Source organism: Carex rostrata, chromosome 21 (assembly GCF_964058835.1).
Source record: "Carex rostrata chromosome 21, lpCarRost1.2, whole genome shotgun sequence".
Lineage (NCBI taxonomy): Eukaryota > Viridiplantae > Streptophyta > Magnoliopsida > Poales > Cyperaceae > Carex > Carex rostrata.
In genome coordinates, this window is record NC_135938.1 from 3623255 (window position 1) to 3646748 (window position 23494).

General features: G+C 33.3%; 3 protein-coding genes across 4 annotated transcripts; 2 read left to right on the forward strand and 1 right to left on the reverse strand.

Annotated features, from left to right (window-relative positions):
• The first annotated feature begins 8392 nt into the window (after positions 1 to 8392).
• Positions 8393 to 11700, forward strand: LOC144573444 (uncharacterized). 2 transcript variants are annotated; one of them, XM_078323231.1, is made up of 3 exons: positions 8393 to 8917; positions 9931 to 10006; positions 10628 to 11700. In XM_078323231.1, the coding sequence occupies exons 1-2, from the start codon at positions 8396 to 8398 to the stop codon at positions 9955 to 9957; spliced, it is 549 nt and encodes a 182-aa protein (XP_078179357.1). In that variant the 5' UTR covers positions 8393 to 8395; the 3' UTR covers positions 9958 to 10006; positions 10628 to 11700. The 2 variants fall into 2 exon arrangements, with proteins under 2 accessions (XP_078179357.1, XP_078179356.1); XM_078323230.1 differs by having other exon boundaries at positions 9931 to 11700.
• Positions 11701 to 13351: 1651 nt separating this feature from the next.
• LOC144573305 (P-loop containing nucleoside triphosphate hydrolases superfamily protein) lies at positions 13352 to 17286 on the reverse strand. Its single transcript, XM_078323052.1, has 9 exons — positions 17045 to 17286; positions 16877 to 16949; positions 16641 to 16750; positions 16377 to 16520; positions 15580 to 15993; positions 15407 to 15480; positions 14765 to 15057; positions 13948 to 14203; positions 13352 to 13840 (listed from the first exon to the last, which is right to left on the reverse strand). The coding sequence occupies exons 1-9, from the start codon at positions 17178 to 17180 to the stop codon at positions 13586 to 13588; spliced, it is 1755 nt and encodes a 584-aa protein (XP_078179178.1). The 5' UTR covers positions 17181 to 17286; the 3' UTR covers positions 13352 to 13585.
• Positions 17287 to 19813: 2527 nt separating this feature from the next.
• LOC144573427 (scarecrow-like protein 14) lies at positions 19814 to 22878 on the forward strand. The gene is made up of 3 exons (XM_078323217.1): positions 19814 to 19916; positions 20479 to 22680; positions 22778 to 22878. Exon 2 carries the CDS (start codon positions 20536 to 20538, stop codon positions 22573 to 22575), a length of 2040 nt encoding a protein of 679 aa, XP_078179343.1. The 5' UTR covers positions 19814 to 19916; positions 20479 to 20535; the 3' UTR covers positions 22576 to 22680; positions 22778 to 22878.
• Positions 22879 to 23494: the final 616 nt, after the last annotated feature.

The window sequence follows — 23494 nt, forward strand, 5'->3', positions numbered from 1 at the left end:
ATGTCCATTATGCTAGTACTAGGATTGTTTATAGATAGCCCATGTATCATAGAGGGCATATACTGGTAATGTATCGTAGAGGGCATATACTGGTATTATATAGGCCTTGCAACATGCAAAATACCATCTCTGTTTCATTGTTAGGTTAAACGGTTAAGCCTTAACATAAATAATCTATTCGTTTTTACTCAATAGTTAAGAGGGCTGACATGTAGATGCATTACAGGTGAGGGATGGATGTGAGCATGCAGCTATAGAAGTTGGAATTTTGCATGTGTTACTGTATCCAGAGTATTATCTTCCATGGTTCATGATGGAAGATGAATTATGTCGATCCCATTATTGTTGTTTGTACCTTCAATGGGGGAAATTTGTGGTATGTATGTGCTATTGTTGAGTTCGATTATTAACTGTGCGTACCTATCTGGAGGACCCATAGTGCTGTTATCGTCCATCCATGATGAAGATGATGAATCAAGTGGAGCTGATTGTTGTTGCTTGTACCAATTTTGAGTGTGATTATTGTTAATTTTATTTTTATTTTTTGAAGGTTAGTGGCATATATATAGCCAGCTAACGATTGTAATAAGAGTGCGATTATTTTGTTTGCTATCATTTTTTGGTAATTTTTAGAAAGTTTTGTTGAAATTTTGAATGTGATACATTTTCGTATTCTAGTAATTGTTTCTTGTCCGTGTAAAGTTTGTGTGCTTTTGCAAATCCTGTTATAATTGAATTTACATAATGATATCCGGATGTGTTGACCCCTAATTATAATTAAATTGGTCACATAAAATACGAAGCACAAATCAAATCATGTAATATTAATTTTTTTTGAAATCTTGGTAGTGACTACCAAGCATAATTTTTATTAAATAAAATATAAAATTATATTCATCATCTATCGTTTTACATCTATAACATCATTAACATCAAATAACTTCAACAATCTAAAACTCATAACATCAACACCGAACGACACAACATGAACATGTAACAACAACATCTAACAATGCAAAAATATAAAATAGCATAGAGAACAAAAAGAGAAGATGATGGTCCTCCTATTCTTTGAAAACATGAGCATATTTCATTTCGTTTTTTTTTATGCATTGATAGCAGAATTTTTTTATTTATATATATTTTTATATTAAGTATGCAGATGTCCTGATCCGTTAACAACTGTGATTAAAAATAAAAATTTTAGATTGAATATTAGCGCTGATCAAATAATCTACTATTTTTAATTGATGCATTTTTTTATTTTTTTAATATGTAGAAGTCTAATTTTATTTATAAATGTACTTGTCACACACACTTCTTTCTAGTGATCGATCTCTATGTCACAAAATTTATGCTTCCTTCTCTTATTTTATTGTCAGATATGCAATTTTATGATTGATTCTAATTTTTTCCTATTATTAAAATGTAATTAAGGGATTATCAATGGTGCCTAATTACTGTTCGTTTTAATTTACCCATTAAATTAAAATTTATATTAATGAAACTTAAATTTGATAGGAATTGTCAAGATTCAAAATGAGACAATGTAGGAACGCAATTGTTGGGATGTAATTAATTGAGAAAAACAAAAGACATCTCAAAGGTACTTCAGAAGTGATGCAGACCAACCAAATTGAAAAAAAATATATATATCATTTAATTTTTAATAATCATGCTTTCTCATTTCATTTCCTTTTGTAAACAATATTATGACTTTAATTATAATTTAATCGAATTCAATATCGTATGATTCACAATATACCAATTTGTTTTGTTCATTTGTCACTGAAATATAGCTTATATGGCAACTATATGAACCCAACTGCATTTTTTAAGGAGGGACATCACTTGACAATGACTATTTTGACCATCTTGATAATAAATTTTCTAAAAATCAAATGAAATTAAAAATTATAAGATAAATTTATAGGTTATATTGCTAGCGCGCAGTCTAATAATCAAATTTTATGAAATTTAAATATTTTAATAACTTCTAGTTCCGAACTGTAGATCGAAAGACGGAGACCCTAGATCATTTAACAGACGAGCATGATTTTTTTTTTCCTCTTATAATACGTCTTTGTTGCAATGTAAGAGCACGATACAAGTTGAAATATTATAAGGTTAAATTATATAGAAATTTTGATCATATAGAAAGAACTGAAATTGTTTTCAATCCCTTTAGTTAAATTCTAAAATACTGAAAAAAAAAATCAGTTTCTTTAAGAATCAGCTGTATCACTCACCTTGTGCCAAAAAAATTCTAGTTATAAATTGAAGAAATAAAAAAATAAATTCGCCTCATGAAATCAAAAAATCTATCTATAACCATCTCTTTTTTTTTAAATAATTTATATATAAAAAAACGCTTATGAAATAAAAAAAATCTATCTATAATCCTTTATTTATTTTTTTAATAATTTTTATAAATAAATAAAAACGCTGCATTTCTAGCTAACTTTTCACACGCCGTTCGCCAGAATAATTCCGAAACTCTAGCTACATCCGTAGCACATCATCAATTGGGAACCAATCAGGAGTCAGGACGAAGCTTTTTTAGTAATATGTGCAGACATTATTATTAAGATTCTTTTTACTTATATAAGAAATATATATACAATATAATTCCATTCAATAGTAGCTTTGGGATCTGTTCATATACTTCCGAGTTCCGAGTGCGTATCCTCTGAGATATCTCCTATTTTGCGTGACCGACATGTCCGGTGTCTATTCGAGGATGACGTATGGGGCCAGTATTATTTGAGCTTTGAGATTCGCGCAGAACATATTAGAACGGTTGAGATTTTCCAAAAAGTCACGCAAAATATTAGAACTGTGCCTACCCGCGGTGCACATGTATTAATGAAATTACACTGCAAATAAACCTTCTAGAACATTAATGACTTTGTCGATTACTGTTTAAATAAATCGATAATTGTATATTCTAGAACTATCACTTGATCTCTAATCTCATAAGTCTTAATATGTCAATTACCTGACGAGATATTTTTCTCAACTGAATTACAATGGTCAAATAAGGCTGCAATGCTTAGAAGCCTTTGCCTTATATTTTTATTGGTTTTTCTGTAGTGCAAAGCACTGGAGCCGACATTTTTATTTTTACCCAACTTTTAAAATACTTTAATAAAAATAACTAGAATTTTGAAAAAAAATTAAAAATACCCAAACCGTGAAAAAAATCCACAGCCCGGAATAAAAATTTCCATTCATGGAAAAAATTCACGGTCCGGGGGTATAAATAGCATTTTGATTTGCCTTTGTAACTAGTGGCAATTATTGATGATTTCAATAATTATTAGTTCTTCAAATTTCATGATGTGTCAAATTTTGATTTGCCTTTGAATGATAATTAATTATATTATATTGATAGTCAAAGATGGTCAGAAGTTTTAATTGTTTAGATTTTCTTAAGCTACAACGAATTGCATCAAATTTTATGTAATTCCATAAAGTTTGATGCAATTCGGTGCAGTTTAAGAAAATCTAAACAATTAAAACTTCTGATCATCTTTGACTATCAATATAATATAATTAATTATCATTCAAAGGCAAATCAAAATTTGGCACATCATGTAATTTTAAGAACTAATAATTATTGAAATCATCAATAATTGTCACCGGTTACAAAGGCAAATCAAAATGCTATCTATACCCCCGGACCGTGGATTTTTTCCACGGGTGGGAATTTTTATTCCGGGTCGTAGATTTTTTTTACGGTTTGGAATAAAAATTCTGGGCCGTGAATTTTTTGCATGGTTTGGGTATTTTTAAAAAAAATTTAAAACCCTGGTTATTTTTATTAAAATATTTTAAAAATTGAGTAAAAATAAAAATGTCGGGCACTGGAGGGTTGTGTATATTTAATTAATTTGTTGGGTGCTGATTTTGTATGGATTTTTATGATTCATGAGATTTAAATTATATCGCCTGCCGACTATAGGAGTAATTTGTGTAAGTTGTATTTTCAAATTGTAATTTTCTTTTATTTTATTTTTCATTTTCAATTGAATCTAGTGTGGTTTAGTTGTAAAACCGTAAAAGACATCTTGACAAGTTTTGTAACAAGTTTTTAACTATTTGACATTGTAATAGATCTTGACATTTTCTCGTTGTATTATTGTCAATATATATATTATTAATCAGATAAAGCATAGCTATAACTATATATTTCGAGAATAAATTTATGTATTCAATTTAAATTCGGGTCCTTAGCTAGTTCTGATTAAAAAGGCCACCACTCATGACTAATACAAATTGTAGAGATATATCATTGTTGGAATGACAAGCTGACACGTGTAGTCGGTGCCACACCAGATCTAGAGGAATAAATCAAGTGTGTTAGACCAAATATCTCTTGAAGATGAATCGAGACATGTATGCGTCCTGACAGGGGCGGATCTATGAAGGCTCAGGGGTAGGCACTTGCCTACCCCTGGATTTGAATTTTTTTTTAGAATTAGTACTAATTTTTTCATGTGCCTACCCCTAACTCAAAAATACCTTTGTTTTGATCTGTTTTGGCTCAGTTCCTATTCTAAAAAAAGAAAATCTGGTTTAAATAAATTTGAGATTTGAGTAGCGGGAGAAGATAAATCATGAAGGGAAGAAGGAGAAAATGAAGAAGATGTTTATGACAGTGGGACCCATTAAATTTATTACACATGTCATTTAACTTTTAGACAATTTCAGCCCAATTAGACTCACCAAAGCCCACAAGTGTTTTCTAGACCAAACGTTACATGTGGTTGTTAATTAACGTTGAAGATATTGAAGATTACCAAAGCAACCCGATCCAATAACAGCTAACCAGCTTTAATTAGCACACTGTTTAGGAATATACACCTATCTCAAATCTTCCCTGTAAGTGTAATTTGTTTATTATGGAAATAACAACCATAAAAAATTTGTGTATTAAGGAAATACCAATGGCTAGAAATCTTGTGTAATTAAGAAAGATCAAAAGGCTATTGATCTATAAATACACCTACGTACATTTTGTAAAGGCATCTTTTCATCAATAGAATATTCAATCAATAATTAACCTTCATCTCTTCTATGATATGTAAGAATTAATTTAACCTTTTGCATTTTCTTTATTTCTTAATTGTTATTTTATTTTATGATGTATATAACATTATTTGTTATGTAATATTGGAATTTACAATTTAACTATGTCAATTTTACAATTATTTTTATCCTTCGTATGATTTTATCTTATTATAAAAGTGGATCATACGAATATAGTATTGTACCCAATAAGTTAATGGGTTTAAACCCGATTAGCTATTTGAACCCAATTAGTGTCCTACCCTGACGGAAATCCTGGATCCGCCCCTGCGTCCTGATGGAATCTACAGAATTTGTTGATTTCTCTATTATGGGATGGTCTTATCTTCTACCAAAAATAGCTAGCTGAAGGAAATCTTGCTGATTTGTTGTGTATAGGGAGGGGGCGACTGCCAATTAAGATATAAGCTCTCTTTCTCTAAGAAATAAAAAGAACGAAGAACACTTTTATTTTTTAAGTGTTGTGTGTTGTAACAAAACTTATTTGAGATGAAATAAAATATTGAGAGGGTGTGTGTCGTGGAGTGTGCTATAGGTGATACTACGTTAAAATTTCTGTGTTCGTTTGATTCTCTTTTCAGTGATGCTGCTATGATTTCTGTCAATCATGATCGTCAGTTTTAGAAGTTTGCATATCAGCAGAAGACCAAAGCATCGTTAATTATTGAACCAAAAATATGAATCCTAACAAACTAACAAAAGTTTCACAGTATTTCAAGATAGTAAATTGGGATCGACTAATTATCCCCCAGTCAATTTCCCCCATTCATCCTCCAGTCAATAACTACTTGTGTGGACCATTAACTAACTGTACTTCATTAATTACTTAGGAGACCACTTAATATTTGATAGATTTTATAACTGACGCATGCAAATATGGATACCTATGCGCTCAAGTGTTAATATATAATATATAAAGTATTCATACCTAAGATACCAAGTATTTCGAACAAAAAACTGGACACATCATACACACATCTTCTACACGTTTTTAGAGTTGGGTTTTTTTTCTCAGTTCAATCTCGTCAATGTTTCTGATGACCTGTAAGGAAATTTGCAAATCTAAAACCATGGACGTCTTCTACGTAATTTTCTCTTTCAAATGAGATCCATGATGACGTACTTTCGGGTTGTTCGTCGTACAAGTATTCATACCTCGTCATGCAAGTATTCATATATCATTGTGAATACCTTGTCGTGTAAGTATTCATATCTTGTTGAGCAAGTATTCATATCTCGTAATGAATGTGTATATAATTCATGTCTGAAGTGTTTGTACCTAACATATTTTATCAAAAAAAATTTCATATGACACAGGATGACGTCTGAAAATATTAATATTAAGTAGTGCAAGTATTTGTACATCGTCATGCAAATGTAAATAGTTCATATGTCAACTCTTAGTAACTAACAAAATTTATGAAATTTTTATTTTTATTTTCATATTGCATGGGATGATGTATGAAAGTATTAATTTCAAATATTACAAGTATTCATATCTTGTCATGCAAATGTTAATAGTTTATGTATCAAGCGTTTTATCTAAAATATTTTATCAACAGTTTTTTTTTTCTTTTGACATCAGATGACGTTTGAATGTACTAATATAAAATATGCAAGTATTCATATATCCTCGTGTAAGTGTAAATAGTTCATGTATCAAGTATATGTATCTAACAAATTCTATTTTTTTTTTCATATGGCACTGGATGATATCTGAAAGTATTAATATAAAGTATTGCAAGTATTCATATATCGTCATGCAAGTATGAATAATTCATGTATCAAGTGTTTGTATCTAACAAATTTTATCAAATTTTTTTCACATGACACTAGATGATGTCTAAAAGTATTAATATCAAGTATTACAAGTATTCATACATTGTTATGCAAGTGTGAATAGTAATAATAATAAAATCATGTTTAATAAGTAACAGGTTTGGACATGATCTAGTATAAACCATATTATATTTTCAAACTAAAACTGTACACCATACATGCACCAAGTTTATTCAAATATTTAAACTTTCTTCTTATTCTTTCTGAACAAAGTTTATTCAAATATTTAAACTTTCTTCTTATTCTTTCTGAATAGTGACTTCTCCAAATTCGAATTTTTCTGAATCTCAACGCCCCCAAATTCTTTCGACTGCTCTTGCAAATCAACCCTGCTGCTTTCGGATAAACCTTGCTGCTTCAATCAAAATGCTGACGGAGATGCGTATCTCATATTTTGCCATCGGCCTATACGGTACCAACCAAGTTAAGGAATCATTTATTTATTACAAGTAGGGTTGAACAGAGAGATCGGTGGACAAGTTATAGTTTTCAAAGCAATATCCGTCTATTTTAATCTGACACAAATCTCAAAGCAAATTCATGTTCCAAATTCGCCCGTGAGAGTTTCTCTTCACGAATCGGGGCTATTTTAATCAGCAATGGAGAGGAAGGAGAGACTGAGAGAGATGGCAAATGGAGAAAGTTAGATTAATTAACAACAATTTGAGTTTGACAGTTATTGAGGGACCACGGGGGATGAATGGGGGATAACCACCGGGGGAAATAAATCTTTTCCCTAGTAAATTTGTCTCAAACGTTAAATTAATTTTCAAAGCCACAACTTGTATTTACTTAGTTTACATCCAGAGAGTACAAGTATATATAGGCAATGCCAGAAGAGATAACAGTCTAACTAACTACTGTTACATCAAATGATTAACCAACTAAAGTCTGTTACAAGGAGTTGACTAAGTCAACCAAAGCCTATCACTAATAAATCATTTTTTTTTGCTTAATAATAATTTTCTTGTAGACTTCTCCATTAAGAAACTGATGACACCTTCATTTTGTCATCAAGGTGACGTCGTCTCAGCAACATATTTGCATTCTAGAAGAACAATGGTTGACATTTGACTGGATAATTAAAATTACAAAAATAAATAATTGTTCTTCTCTGTTAAATATCACTCCTGCTCTCATCCATTCATGCTTTCCACTTCCAAGTCCAAAGTGTAGTACAGAACTTAGCAGTTACAATTCTTACTAGACACAACAAAAACCTAAAATGGGGTCTTCCTTTTCCTCATATCGCCGGATTTCTAACAGGAGCAATCGCAGCTCCAATTCCTTCAACAGCACCACCGAACTACCAAAAAGCCAACAGCCTGTCTCTTTACCAGTACCGGCTGAACCAACCGGGCCTGTAATTACCAGTACCACTGGAAGTGATACAGCACAAATTGAAATCGACACGGTCAATCCATCCTCGACGGAGAGTTCACAAATTGAAATCGATCCGATCACCATGACGAGGGAGAGTTCAAATGAAGGTACAACTTCACCAATGGAAATCGACACGGTCAATCCATCCTCGGCGGATGAGGATGACCTGCAACAATCTGAGTCAAAGCGCATAGCTGAAATCGCTCAGCCTGTATCAGTGGCTGCCTTATCGTTAACCCTTCTTGTAAACGCACCCAAGTCCATTGAACCTAAACTTCTCTTCCCATACAATGCCTACTTTGTGTCGCTTTGCCTGAGCCTTTTTACAAGCATTGGCCTCTGCATGTATTCCCTAGTTAAAAGCGCACCGAATCAGGATCTTACGTGGTTCCAGAAGCGCGTGATGATAATTGCTACCGGATCCGTTCTGTTCTCAGTCATTCTGAGGTTATTTTTGGAGCTACCTGTAACTAACGTGGGGTACGACGGGCTCTCCTTCCTCGCCATAATTGCTGCCATCATTCTCTACCTTTGGTACAGTTGGAGAAAGGCTAACTCAAGCCAGACAATACCAAGCAGCGAAATAAACAACACTACCAATGAGGTCCAATACTATTTTTTTAGATCATGCTTTTCTCACCAAAAGATTAATTGGTCACAATAAGCGTACGTTAGATTTTTCCTTTTTTAATAAAAATTAATAAACATATGACAGTATTTTATTTTTTTATTTTTTTTGGGAGGGGGAGAGATTTCATGTATACCCCTCCAAAATCATGAAATTACGTATTTCTCCCTCTAAAATTTAAAATTTCAATTTTCTAAAATTTCAAAAACTCAAAAATTTACCCAATTTATTCATTTTTCTTTGATTACTAATTTTAAATTTATAAAGTACATATTTTACTCTTCGTTGAAAATAAAGAAATATGTAAGCATGATTAAGATAAATATTCAATCTTCTAATTGATTGGTTGTGAGAACAAATGGTTTATTTTCTTATACTTGTGACGCACACACAAGCGTATGGTAGAATGTCACTGTGTATGTGTGTCACAACTAGATAAATGAACTATTTATCTTAAAAACTGACAAGTTAGAAGGTAGAACATTTTCTTACAAAGACTACATATTATTATTTTTTAATAAAGTGTAAATAGGTACTTTATAAATAGAAAAATGAGTTCCAATAGAAATGGTAAAAAGGGTAATTGGATAATTTGTGAGTTTTTGAAATTTAGAAGGGTTAATATGATTATGAATTTTAAAGGGAGGAAAACGTAATTTCGATGCTTTTGAGGGGTATACATGAATTTCCCCTTTTATCTTCCTACAAAAATCATGTATGTCGTTATAAAGGTCTAGCAGCAATTCTCCAATAACATAATTTATCTCTTCTTCAGGTACAATACCAAATTAGACCATTTTAGTTCAAATAATCTGCACACTGATTTTGCACATGTAATGCCATCGTATTTTCGGTGCTTTCCCATCCTATGGTCAATCTACAATGTATTTATAGGAAATAAAGGAATATAGGCCTATCAATTATATTATGTATTGAGATTTGTTTTATATCTATTTTATTAATTTGGTGGTACATGTTTTCTGTTTCAGGAGCCTCTCAATCGCCCTCCACTCTAGGTTTTCCAAAAGTTTGAATGATGAAGATGGCTAATATGTTTTAAGAAGGGTAACGTTTTACTTCACATCCTTAATATTTTCTTTTTTGTCGTCAAAGTCCAAACAATCAATCTAAACCATTAATTGATATTCATATGATGTATTGGAAAACCAAATTAAACATTTTTTTGAGTAAAGATTGGAGGTCTCATCAACTATTTTTAAACAAGGCATTGCCTTTTCCATTAGATCAAAAGTTGGTTCTCACATTTTTTATAAAAATTCTACGAACTTTTTAGATATGCAGAAAATCCATTAATTTAAAGTTTTTGAACCATAAAAAAAAACATTAATTTTTTACCCGTCTAAAAAATAGTTAAAAATATAAATAAATGTAAAATTTGGTTTACAAGAATATTTAATATGGAGACCATGTTGAGCGGTTTGGATCAATTGTTTTGACTTTAAAAACAAAGATATAGATGTGCAGTAAAATAAAACCTTTTATGAAAGCATATTAGCCCATCTCTTGAAGACAACAAAGTTGGCATATGGATGTAGCATTTTTGGGAAATATCATCTGGATATTGGGTTTATTTGTTTATTACCTCTATTGATTTGGTCATACCGGTGGGTCAACCGGTTCAATTGCTGAATTTTTTATTCAGTTATAAGAAAGGGTATACTTCAGATATTCAAATAAGTTCTAGCTTTGGCAAAAAGGAAATGGAGGAGCAACCATAGCAACATGCATATGGATTTGGCCATGAATGAGAGAAGGTACTCCTTGAAGTAACTTTGCTTATTGCTGCTTTGGAGGATCAAAAGAACTGGCAATACAAATGAAAGGGAACAATAGAGAGGAGCTGAGGCTACTGCTGTAGAGAAGTTTATTTTTACATTTTGAGAGATTAGAGAAATAAAAGCACTGTATCTATACCATATTTTGGCATGCTTGGTACCAGTTTGTGGCTGTATCTTTCTGTCATGTCATTGATACACACTTCTTTTCTCCTTAGTTTTTATTGCTACTGAAATAAAAAAAAAATACTTCTTTTTCATCCAACTTTGGTGTTTTAGAAGCAATTGAAGTTTGGCCAAAAGGGTACCAAGAAATTTACTAGTTATTTATACTTAGTCTTTGTACTGGTTCAGGTCAGGATATGAATTAATACAGACCTGTACCAGTTCAGGTCTGGACCTGGGACCAGATACATGTCTGTACCAAACACTTAATTGACAGATCCATTTGCCTCAAAATTACTTCCTGATATAGTCCCAGTAAAAGTTGAGATGATATAATAAGGGGTCTGATTTAATGTTATGTGCCTTTTATCGAACACATTGAGGGTATTCAACTATTACACTAAATGTGATCAAAGACTACACCAAGTTTTTCTCAATTTGTCTAAAGAAGTCCTAACTTTGTCACTAATGGGTAGAGAAAAAATATTTCAAAAATTTGTTATTAACAGGTAGAGGAAAAAATCTTCAAACCTGACATCAGTTTTTTTAAGAAAACACTGCAACATTAACTTCACACAAAAGTCCCCATCTTTCAGCAAACCTCACAACAAGTATGCAAGAAAGGCACGGTACCAACTGGTAACTGGTCCAGAACAGATTAAGACTATCAGCCCAAATATCAAACCAGAACAGAATGATATTACCAATGAGATGGTGCATCAAACTGAAGTAATTAGACAAAAAATTGGTACAGGCCATTCAAGTTCGGCAGGCGCGCATCCACAACTTTTTAAGTTCATAACAGAAATTTTAATTTAAGAATTTTATCAAACATGTTGAGGACATTTGCTATTCAATACATGGTAATCAAATACTAGCATTGCAACTACCTATGTAATCAATTACATAAGACCTTACAGATTCAACTTTTGGATGAGAATTTGGACCAATGTAGCTTCCACTATACTAGTTTCTCTTGGCCCGTTTTGCTTGAACTTCGAACCCTCGGTTTCCTAAGTTGTTCTCTGTGCTTATAGAGAGAATATCATGGAGAAATTTAAAATAAACCGAAATTGAAGTATTAAAAAGAAAATTAGTGAAAACGATAAAGAAGAGTAAATGAGGAAAAATTTTGTCCATTCATTCTATGAATGCCTCCCCTGTACAAGAAGAAGACAAGTTTATCTTTTGTTGGGAAGATTATTGGGCTAAACAAGTTCTCTCTCCATTTGTTTTTCTAACTAAAACCAAAACGAATGGGCTCAGCCGAATACAAAACATAAGGCATAAGAATATGAAAACAAATAGCCCAATACAAGTTACTGGTACAGCTATCTGAACTTTGTGTAATTGATCCCCATATTTACAACAGGAAGGTACGTTACTGGAAGTAAGGCTTACTTTTTCTTTATCAAGCTTTCAAGCTCCGTAGAGATGGTGAAAACCCTCAAATACAGTATCAGTAAGTTTTACTTTGTTCCAAAAATATCTCAATGCAAACTGAAAATTACACTGCAGTTGTAATCTGCTTCTGTTTTCAGCACCCTTCACTTACCAGCCAAGTAGCTTAACAAAAAAACAGAGGACCGTACATTGAACATGCATATATATTCATACGAAGTATTTTTAATTATATTTTATTTTACTTGCTTCTTCATGCTCAGTCGTGAGTTGTTTGCTTTTATTTAGTTCTTAATTTAGAATGACTCGTGTAGATTGTATGACTGAAATTGAACGTAAATATAGTATATACTATAGCTATGCTTCACAAATACGACAACTACGGCCTTGCACTTGTATTGAACACACATCTGATACGGACACGCATCTAATTTTCATGCGATTTATTAATGATGGTATGTGGTGAAATTTATATTTGCTAGGTGCAAAGCCTCGTGATGCTTCGTCATATCTATTTAATTATTTTGTAGCTAATTTTGTTTTTGCATAATTAGAGGTTAACATTGTACAAGTAGTGTTACTAAATACTATAAAACTGAAATTAAATGAATAAATCTAAAATATATGAAATAAAATAAACTATATGTAAACAAGGATCTTTAAGTCGATCAGTCAAAATTAAATAGCAGGAAACATACAATTTTTTTTTTTAGAAATTTTGTATTTGTATACAATTAAAAAAAAAAACACATACGGTAAGGAGAAAGGGATGGGGGAGAGTTAAGTAACAAATTCACCTCATCTAACACCTTAAATTAGGGTTATAAATTCATTGAATTTGTGCATAGAATTCACCTTCTCTCCCTTCCTCTCCCCCTCAAATTTTGCTGTTCTGAAGAGAGTAAATGGTGTCCGCTCACCTCTCCCCTCCCCTCGCCCTTGTGTACCCTGGAGTGTAGGAGACTTAGAAATGGACAAATTAAAATTGAAGTACAAATTTCTGTGTTCTCTGAGTACCAGCCCATAAATTGACCAATTCCTCGGATCATTTTAACAAACTCTAAAAATATTATCATTTGCTCACAGCGTGGAAAAATGCAAGCAACATATTATCCCCATTACAGAACCATAGACTGAATGCGAATAATAATATACACGGTATAACAAATACAAAGTAACCCACATGATATAACAAAATTTACTGATACATAATTTTTTGTGCGGAGAAAATGGTAAATTCCTTACCCTGTACGGCTGTATCACGGTAAGTAAAATGACAGACTCAAGATGAAGATTGATACTTCTTTGCTGTGACCTTTCTCTGTTTGAATGATTTCTCCTTTTTCTCTTCTCTTTTCCTTTTTTTTGCTTGAACCCTTCCAACCAAAGAAGGCTGTTCCTTGAGACCAAAACTTTTTGCCACATGTCCCAAATGAAGCTTCTTCACCACAAAAATCTTCTTTAGATCACCTCGATGTGCAGTATATCCACCCACCCACGAACAAAAAGCATCCCTTGCAAGTTTTCTCATCGAGGGCTGCTTTGCATATATAAAAAATAAATTATATTATTTCTGCTACAAGATGGAAAACAAAAAGAAGAAGAAGAAAAGCACAAGACATAAAGCATGTATATAAACTGAACCTCTGATGAGACAAAACTTTCGAGTGCTCGCTCCAGAAACAAAATCCAAGGGTGCATGTCTAAAGACACTGGCTGCTTTTTATAAGAATTCTTTATGCCTTGTCGCGACAAAGGAAAACTATCCAAAACTTTTTCGAGGGGGAATTCCTTCAGAGAGACACCATGTAACTCCAAATCCCGCAAATAACCAGACTCAATAGGCTGGAGGAAGAGTAAAGCCTCTCCTTTCTCACCGAGCCGAGCTGTTCTTCCAACCCTGCAAGAAGGCAAAAAACTTATTTTATTCGGAAAGGTCAAGAGGGCATACAGGCAAAATATTCAATGGTCATGAAATTTGGCAAAGCAAGCTCTTTGCCAAAAGAAGTTGCTAATTTTTTCAACAGAAAATGTTTCCTTGGTTATTATATGATCATCAGCATTACTTGTACATTTTGACTATGTAATTAACTAGCCTTTGTAGTAAACAATACTCAGCATTAAATTAGAATTTTCAATATAGATATGCTGATCCCTGTTTTATTAAAAATATATCTCAGCATTTAAGTAACTATATGAACAAAGCACAGTTAGTATCATAGTGACAAATGAATTATTCAGGTTCGGTCTGGCAATGTCAAAAGTTTGTGATTCAGAAATAACTCAGGTATAATTCAGAAATGATTTTGAATTATCCGGACGAGAAATCTCTGTCCCACAAGCAAAAAAAAAAGTTATGGGAAAATTCGCGAATAATTCGTAAAATTCATGAAAAAGTTCATATAATTTGGTGTTCGGTTCGCCATCACCAAAAAAATGAATCATACTGAGGAAACTTTACCTGTGCACATACTCTGAGGCTTCTCCTGGAGAATCATATTGTAATATACACCTCACTCTTGGAAAGTCAAGACCTCGGGCCGCCACATCAGTGGACAGAAGCAGAGCTGATTTCTCGGTTTTGAACCCTTGAAATGCCTTGGCACGATCTTCTTGCTTCATATTCCCATGGAGCCGAAAAACTTTGCAATTGAGAAACTTCGAGGTTTGGTTGGTTTCTGGTTGTAATTTAAATTCATTTAGGAGTGTATAATGGAAGTCAACTCCATCACACGTTGAGAGAAAAACAACCACCTGCAATTGTAATGTTATTAGATAAAAATAATGGTATTTAGTTACTTTGTAATTTTAATGGTAAATATATACATAAGTTGTTGCAGCCTTTTCTTAAAAAAAAAACTAAATAAAAATATTGCATCTTCATGCAAACTGTAACCACATTCTGATCCAACCTGCCAGGAGGCCCAGAGTTTCTGACACAAAGCCAAGCCATTATTCCATTATGTTGGCACAATCAAGTTGGTTCTAATAAAATATGCTACCCCTAGTTACAAAAAAGGTTCAGTTCCATTCAAGAATTAGAAAGAGAAGTTTCAAATTTTTAAAAAAAATATATATATATCTAAAAGAATTACAGACTCACCTTTTGGGAGACTTCTCTCTCAAACAAGGCTCTAAGAATAGAGAGAAGAACAGAAAGTCTTGAACCACATGGTACTGCAAAATCAAGAATTACAATTCGATCAAATAAACAGTGGAAAAAGTATGACAAAATTATAACAAGAAAATACATCTATTCAAAACACTCAGGCTTACCTTTAACATATCTCTGAAGCAACTGTTCGGGGAGGTTGTAACTATCAACTGAATCTTTAATTAATAACTCTCCGTTATCTGATGAAACTGCATTTTCATCTAATCCAATTCTAACTGGCTTATCCAAACTTAAATTAGCCAACCGGTTCACTTTCTCATTTAGCGTTGCTGACAACAGTAAGTTTTGCCTTGAACCCTTTTTAACGTCACATTTTTTATTCCCAGCTTGTTCCGAATCTCCAGCTCTCGAACCCAAGAAATCGAGAATTTCTTCTAATGCCTTTCCAAACCCTAGTTCTAGAATCATGTCAGCTTCATCAAACACAATCCACCGCAGATTTGAATAATTAAAAGATGAGGTATTTTTTAGGTGGTCCAGAAGACGTCCAGGAGTTGCAATCAGAATAGATATTCCTGAAAAATATATTTTACATTAAACACATTATACTTGAAAATACCATGTGTATCTATAAATCCAAGTATTTCTGTCCCCCATTAAATATTTGAAAATACCATGTACAGCCTTTCAAACATGAAAAGGTGCATTTGTTTATGTTCTTACAAAAGGATAACTAATATTTTAAAATTACTCTACTTGTTAAATGTTTTTGAAATAATACCAACTTGGATTAAACTAAAAGTGTTTGTTGGCCAAATACCAGAGGAAATATTTGTCAAATCATACTAATTTAGCAGCTTTCCCAATGGCAATTCTGGGGTTTTGAAGGGGTATATATATACTATCCTAAGGTGTTGCTAAGTACATATGAATACCGCCCTAATCACAAACGAAATACCTTTGCGCAGCCTAGCTTTCTCCTTGGCTCTGTTCTCACCACCCATTATGTATCCTGGAACTATCCAGTGGAACCGATGCACTAACTTTTGAGCTATTCCATGCACTTGCATGCATAATTCTCTTGTTGGCACAAGAACAAGTGCTGCATCAAAATAAAAAAAATTAATAACAGTGACTAACTTATGTTGCCTCTTAGAAAAAAAAAAAATTATCCAGAAGGAATGTATGTGCCAACAAGAAATGAGTAGGCGTAATTGCTTACCAAAAGTTCCATCGGACCGATCAATTCGAGGCTGTCTCATCTGCAAGAGATGAATAATTGGAGCGAGGTACACTAATGTCTTGCCAGTACCAGTAGCAGCCTTTACAAGCCTTCACCATTTTCTTAAGTTAAGGCCTTCAAATTGAACAACTAGAAAACATGTGTGCTATAATAGAAAAAATAATGAAATTGAAATGGACATTTATTTTTATTAAAAAATCACTATAGAAGGATACGCATGGCGACCAGAAATGGCCACTGGAATTGCTTCTGCCTGAATCTTCGTAGGCTTTTGGAAGCCCATTTTATCTAACCCAATTAAACAATATAATCAACCTCTCAAGCTCCATTTATATACAAATAATGGAACAAATTACTGAATCAAATCGAATTCAGTGCAAAACCTTGTAAATGTTCGCACAACGTAGCATGGAGGCCGAGGTCAGAAAAGGAGCAAGAGGCAAAGAGACCATTCGTATCCTCTTCGTTTTTACTCGATTTCTTCTCCTCATCTCCCTTCCCCCGCTTGGCTGCTTTCATTGCTTAGCGCCTCTTCTTCTCCTTCAGCTTCGTCGGGGCTTCTCAAGTTATTTTGACCGTTTTAGGGTTTTTGTTTTCTGGAGGTTTTTCTTCGTCCTTCGACTCAAATTCGCATCCTCTGAGATATCTCATATTTTGCGTGACTTTTTGGAAAATCTCAACCGTTCAAAGACGTTCTGCACGAATCTCAAAGCTCAAACAATACTGGCCCCCTGCGCTATCCCCGAATAGGCACCGAACATGTAGGTCACGCAAAATATGAGATATCTCAGGGGTTGCGCACTCTCCGACTCTTCGTATCAAAGTTTTCAGGATCCATGAACATTATTTACCGTCCGATGAAATCGGACGGTCTGTAAGCTTCAAGGCTTGTCTGAGATTAGTGCCTTAGTGACCGACATATCTGGCCTGCTTATTAAATTGGTATATGGATCAGAATTCAGGAGGAGAGGATCAGCTAAGCCCACATTCAATTGCTAAAATTGTAGAATTTAGTTAGCAGACTAGTAGTAAAAAAATAAAGTGGAATTCAGTTATAAAAAAATTAAACTAATTTGACAATTTTAAAACTATGTACAAAATAAAGTTATATTTTTCTAAATTTGATCTAAATCTTTATGCATATCATACACATTAAGTTTAGTAAAATTCAATATAAATTAAGGTTTTAAATAGTAATTATCGTGTCACAGCGGAAAGGTTAAAAAAAAAAATCTATCGTGAATAGCGTAGCTATAGTGAAAGCTATTCTATATAGCGTTTTTTGTTTAAAAGGTTATATTTTATATTTCTCCTAATTCATAGAGCAATAAGTAACACAAAATTGATTAAGGAATTAAAATATGAGGAGGGTTCAAATGCCTCCATTTTTTAAAACTTTAATAACTCAAAATTAAAACTTAAAAATCAAAATAAAACCGTTAGATGTGATCTATGTTATTTTCCCTATGTGCTCATAAAAAATTATCACATTTTAATTTTGTTTTTATAGGAATCAATAAGTTCAAAAATCAACGTCTAGAAATCATCCATATTAATGCATTTTTTACAAGCTCTTGATGACAATCAAAATAAAATTGAAATGTCATAATTTTATACACATGCATAAATAAAATGACGTAGATCATATCCAACGGTTTTATTTTGACTTTTAAGTTTCAAATTTTGAGTTATTAAAGTTTTAAAAAATGGAGACATGGTGGAGGCACAAAAAATGGAGGCATTTGAACCCTCCTCTTAAAATATTCATATTGAAGCAGTACAAACCCAAATTGCTATTCAAAATATCCCTAATAATATCATAAACTATCTATCTTTTTCCATTCAAAATAACCTAAGCATCATGACATAAACTATATATTTTTTTCTATTAAAAAAAACCGAACCATCATGGAATAAACTATATATACTTTTCTATTTAAAAACAAAATCAATTTGGATCTTGAAAAAATTGATCTTTAAAATTAATTTCCCGTTGGACCTTTATATTTATAAAAGCCTATATATGTAGCATAGCGTGTAGCACTAATAGCGGACTGTTATTACTGCTATAGTGGTCATAATTGAAATAGCGCACTTTTATCCCATAACTTAGCGTTTAAGGTCTGAAAATGTTATAGCGCGCTATTGTGTCGCTATAGTGTACTATTAAAAAACACTGATATAAATTTAATCGTATATGAAAAGGAGTTTGGCTAGTATAACATTAGTGTCATTTCAACCTATATAACACTAACTCTAAAACCTATCAAATCGACTTCAAACGGTGAATCCAAACCGTTCAAACCGATCTACTTCATTAGTTGTGCATTTACATGCAAAATTTATAACTTTTCGAATTTATTTAGTATTAAGTCAAGTGGTCAAATGTGTGAGTTTTAAGTTAATTTTAATACATTCATTTTTCAATATTTTTACCGCTTGATTTGATACTAAAATAACTCGAAAATATAAAAAAAAAAATTGTATGTAAATGCATCACTCATAATGTAAATCGGTTTGAATGATTTTGATTAGTCGTTCAAAATCGATTTGATAAGTTTTAGAGTTGGTGTTATATAGGCTAAAATGACACTGATGTTATATTAGCCAAACTCTATAAAAAGACATAAAATTTGCAAAAAAAATATTAAATAACATTTTAATTGTACGAAAATGAATAAAACAATTAATCGTTAACAACATATCTTTCTCGCCTGCACACCTAACATGCTAGTATTGATGGTTGAACTCAAAGCTGAAATTAATTTGAACTAGCCATTTCATTTTTTTCCACAGTAAATATAAATTGTTAGAAAGGAAATCTGAAGACACCGATTTAAACAAATTCCACAATTTATTCCACGCGCCGTCCTGTATCCAAATCAAATTTCTTTACAACTTGCATACGACACCAATTGAATTTGCTAAATGACTTAATTAACCCCACAGTATCAAATTATTAAACAGATGTCTTTCCAGCAATCAATCACCTATTACAGCAGAACTTTTGGGTTAGTGCAGAACTCCAGCAAGCAATCAATCACCTATTAATGCAGAGGATACGAATTCAATCTACTTATCCACTTCATGACGCCGCCTTCTTTTTATTTCTTTTCCACTCTTCCAGCAATCCCACTAACCTCTTCTTCTTGCTCATAATTTGTCGTATCTTTAATTTTTATTTCAGAGGAAAGAGAGTATTTCTCTTTGAGTTTTTAAATTTTCCCGTTCTTCTACTGTTATTGTTGATTAGAGGTATTACCTTTCACCTCTTATAAATTTCTTTTTCATTCTTCTTTTATTTCTTCCTTTAACCAAATTTGATGGGGTCCCTTTATTAAGGAGAGTAGCATCCGAGTATTAGCAATTGCTTGCCACCTCATAAACAAAAAAAATCCGAGTATTAGACACAGTAGCACACATGGTGAAGAGAATTGAAACTAGATCTGCTATTCTTCTCTAATTTGAGGTCTAGGTTTCTTGGAACTTCTATTAGTTATGTGGGTGTGTGTGTGTGTGTGTGTGTGGGGGGGGGGGGGGGGGGGGGGGGGGGGGGTAGTATGAATATCTCACTGTCAAATTACAATTACAATTAGAGAAAGAAGAAAGAAAAAAAAAAACCTTTGTCCAACATGAGCCGGCTTCTTGGTTGTAAGAACAATTCTAAAAAATATTTCTTGCTTGAAAAATATTACCTAAAAGATGTCAATTTTCTTTTCTCAAAGAATTTTACATTTGGAATTTTTGTTATTCTAGTAGAAAATATTACTTCCTTTCCTCATTCTATTAAGATTTTAATACATGATTACAATTGCAGGCGATCTCTCCTACAATTGAAAGGGACAGCATTTTGCAAAAGCAATTATACACATCAATGGATGAGAATTCCTTATTAGGTTACTCCTTGGAGGAACCAGAAATATTGTTATTTGATTGCCACATAAACAACACCCAATTTACTTTTGGTAACAACCAAAAACACAATCCTACACCTCACTCATTCATAAGCAGTGGCGAAAGCAACTGTGAAGGTTATGATCTTACATCAGATGCAACCCTCAATTACCTAAATAAGATGTTATTGGAAGAAGATATAGATGAAAAGTGTTGTACCTATGATGATGAGGCGGCACTTCATGCTACCGAGAAAACCTTCTACGATATACTGGGACAAGAAAACCCTTCTCCTCCAGGTGACATTTCACTCGTTAACCCTGACAGTGTTGAGGTTCTGGGTGATGATAGTAATAGTGGTTCAGGACTATCGAGCAATGGTTCAGACCAAAATGGATGGATCGATTCCTATCCTTTGAATAATTTAAATCACACTCGTGATGCGGTTCGGGAAACTGAATTTTCTTTGCAATTTAACAAAGGTGTTGAAGAAGCATTGAAGTTTGTCCCAAATTTTGAAAAGCTAGTTCTTGGTTCGGAGTCCTCTATGGGAGCCACGGCTTCGTCGAAACCTCAAAAGACCAGTCAGGTAGATAATAAATCAAATGGCTATGAATTTCGATCTAAGAAAAAAAATTATAACGATCCAGAATTGGATGTAATAGAGGGAAGAGCTCTGAAACAAACAGCTGTTGGTTCTGATGACCTTGTCAGAAATGAGAAAATGGATAAAACCCTTCTTTGCAGAGGAAAGAAGTACATGGACGATGTCACTACCATACGCGAAATTTTTCAAAAAGAGATGAAAGATGAATCCAAGAAAACCTGTTTAAAAAATTTAAAAACTTCGAAGGCCGGGAGCAAAAAGCAATTAAATGAGGGTTTGGTGGACCTTAGATCTCTTCTTATGACTTGTGCACAAGCAGTTTCCACTAATGACCGTATCACAGCAAATGAGCAAATAAAAAAAATAAGAGAACACTCATCCCCTAATGGAGATTGGTCACAAAGATTGGCCATTTATTTTGTGGATGGACTAGAGGCTCGTTTAGCAGGTACTGGGAGCGAGATTTATCGAAAACTTGCATCAAAGCACGTGACATTACCTAATATGTTGAAGGCTTACCGCTTCTATTTAGCTGCTTGCCCATACAAAAGAGCAGCAGCATTTTTCTCCAATCAAACAATTTTTAATGCACAGAAAGATGAATTAGGGATCCACATAATTGATCTTTCGATCCTTTTTGGGGTTCAGTGGCCTTCATTTTTTGAGCGCTTCTCTAATTGGAAAAGCACACCGCCTAAAATTCGAATTACTGGTATAGACACTCCGCAATCGGGATTTCGTCCTGCTAAGCGAGTCAATGAGACAGGGAAGCGGCTGGCAGATTATGCTCAGAGCTTTAACGTTCCTTTTGAGTACGAAGGTATTGCTTCTTCCGATTGGGACAACATTAGAATTGAGGATTTTAATGTCAACAAAAGTGAACTACTAGTTGTAAATTGCATTTTCTCTGAAATTCTCTCTGATGGAGCAACTATTGTGGATAGTACTAGGGATCATGTTCTAAGAACCATTAAGGAGATCAATCCGCATGTCTTCATCATTGGAGTTGTTAATAGCTCGATCAATGGCCCCTATTTTGTCCCACGCTTTAGAGAAGCCCTATACCACTATTCTGCGTTGTTTGACATGCTCGACACGACCATGCCACGGGGCAACCCCGAGAGGTCTTGTTTAGAAAAGCATTTGGGCCAAAAAGCTTTGAACACCATAGCATGCGAAGGGTCAGAGAGGGTAGAGAGGCCCGAAACTTACAAGCATTGGCAGTCGAGAATTGCAAGGGTCGGGTTCGTACAAATGCCATTAGAGAGGGCAATCGTGAATACGGTAAAAAACTTGTTTAATAGCCTATATCACAAAGAATTTGTTATGGGTGAAGAGAATGGATGGCTTGTGATGGGGTGGAAGGGAAGAATCCTGCTTGCTTTGTCCACATGGAAGCCTAATCAAGATTGAGGAGTTCAGATCCGGTGCGGTATCCTACCGTGTACAATAATGGGATCTGCATCGTCTGTTTTAACCTGGCACGAATCTTAAAGCAGGCCTCTATAATTCAAATAGGCACCGAAAAGATTAAGCTATAATAATATTCAAGTATACATATATATATGCAGTTCTAGTTAATGAATGTAGGGGAGAATTGTGTAATTTATTAAAGTTTGTACTAGTGAAGTAAGATTTTGTAATATTGTACATGTAGAAATAATTGTGTTGGAGATAAATTTTAGAAGAGGAAATACGTAATTTCGAGATAGTTTTAGGGGAATGAAAATTTCTCCAAATATTATTTTTCCCCTTGCTTGCTTGGTTTTGTTCTTTTACCGTTTCAATTTACTATTGACTAACAACCAAATCCAATCCTACTTTTATCTCAACAATAAAAGAAAGAATGAGACCGAATCTCCTGTACCTGAGGGTAGGAAATTTCTGCCTCCAGAGTCACTACCAAGTGAATTCAGAATGAGTTCCAAATCAAATATTTAAATGTTAAAAGTCATTCCTGATTCAACCGACAGTAACTTTAGAGACAGATGATCCGGATCCAAAAGAATCCCACTTTACCAAACAATTTCCCCTTTAAAAGGCATAATCTCACTTTATCTCAACTATGATAAATATCCCACTTATCAAATAATAAAATGCAAATATGGAGCTGATATTTGCACAATAAAATTTGTTATCAAGACAACATACATTACATATTTTCATCGATGGAGCTAAAGTTTTTTTATGCTAGAATTATCCTGGAGCTAAAGTTTTTTTTTTAGAAACTACTCAGTCGTCCTCAACTCCAAGATTTTTGTGGCTTGGTTGAACCAAATTCAATTTAGAACTTGATAAGAGCATAGATCAAAAATCATTTTAGTTTGACCTT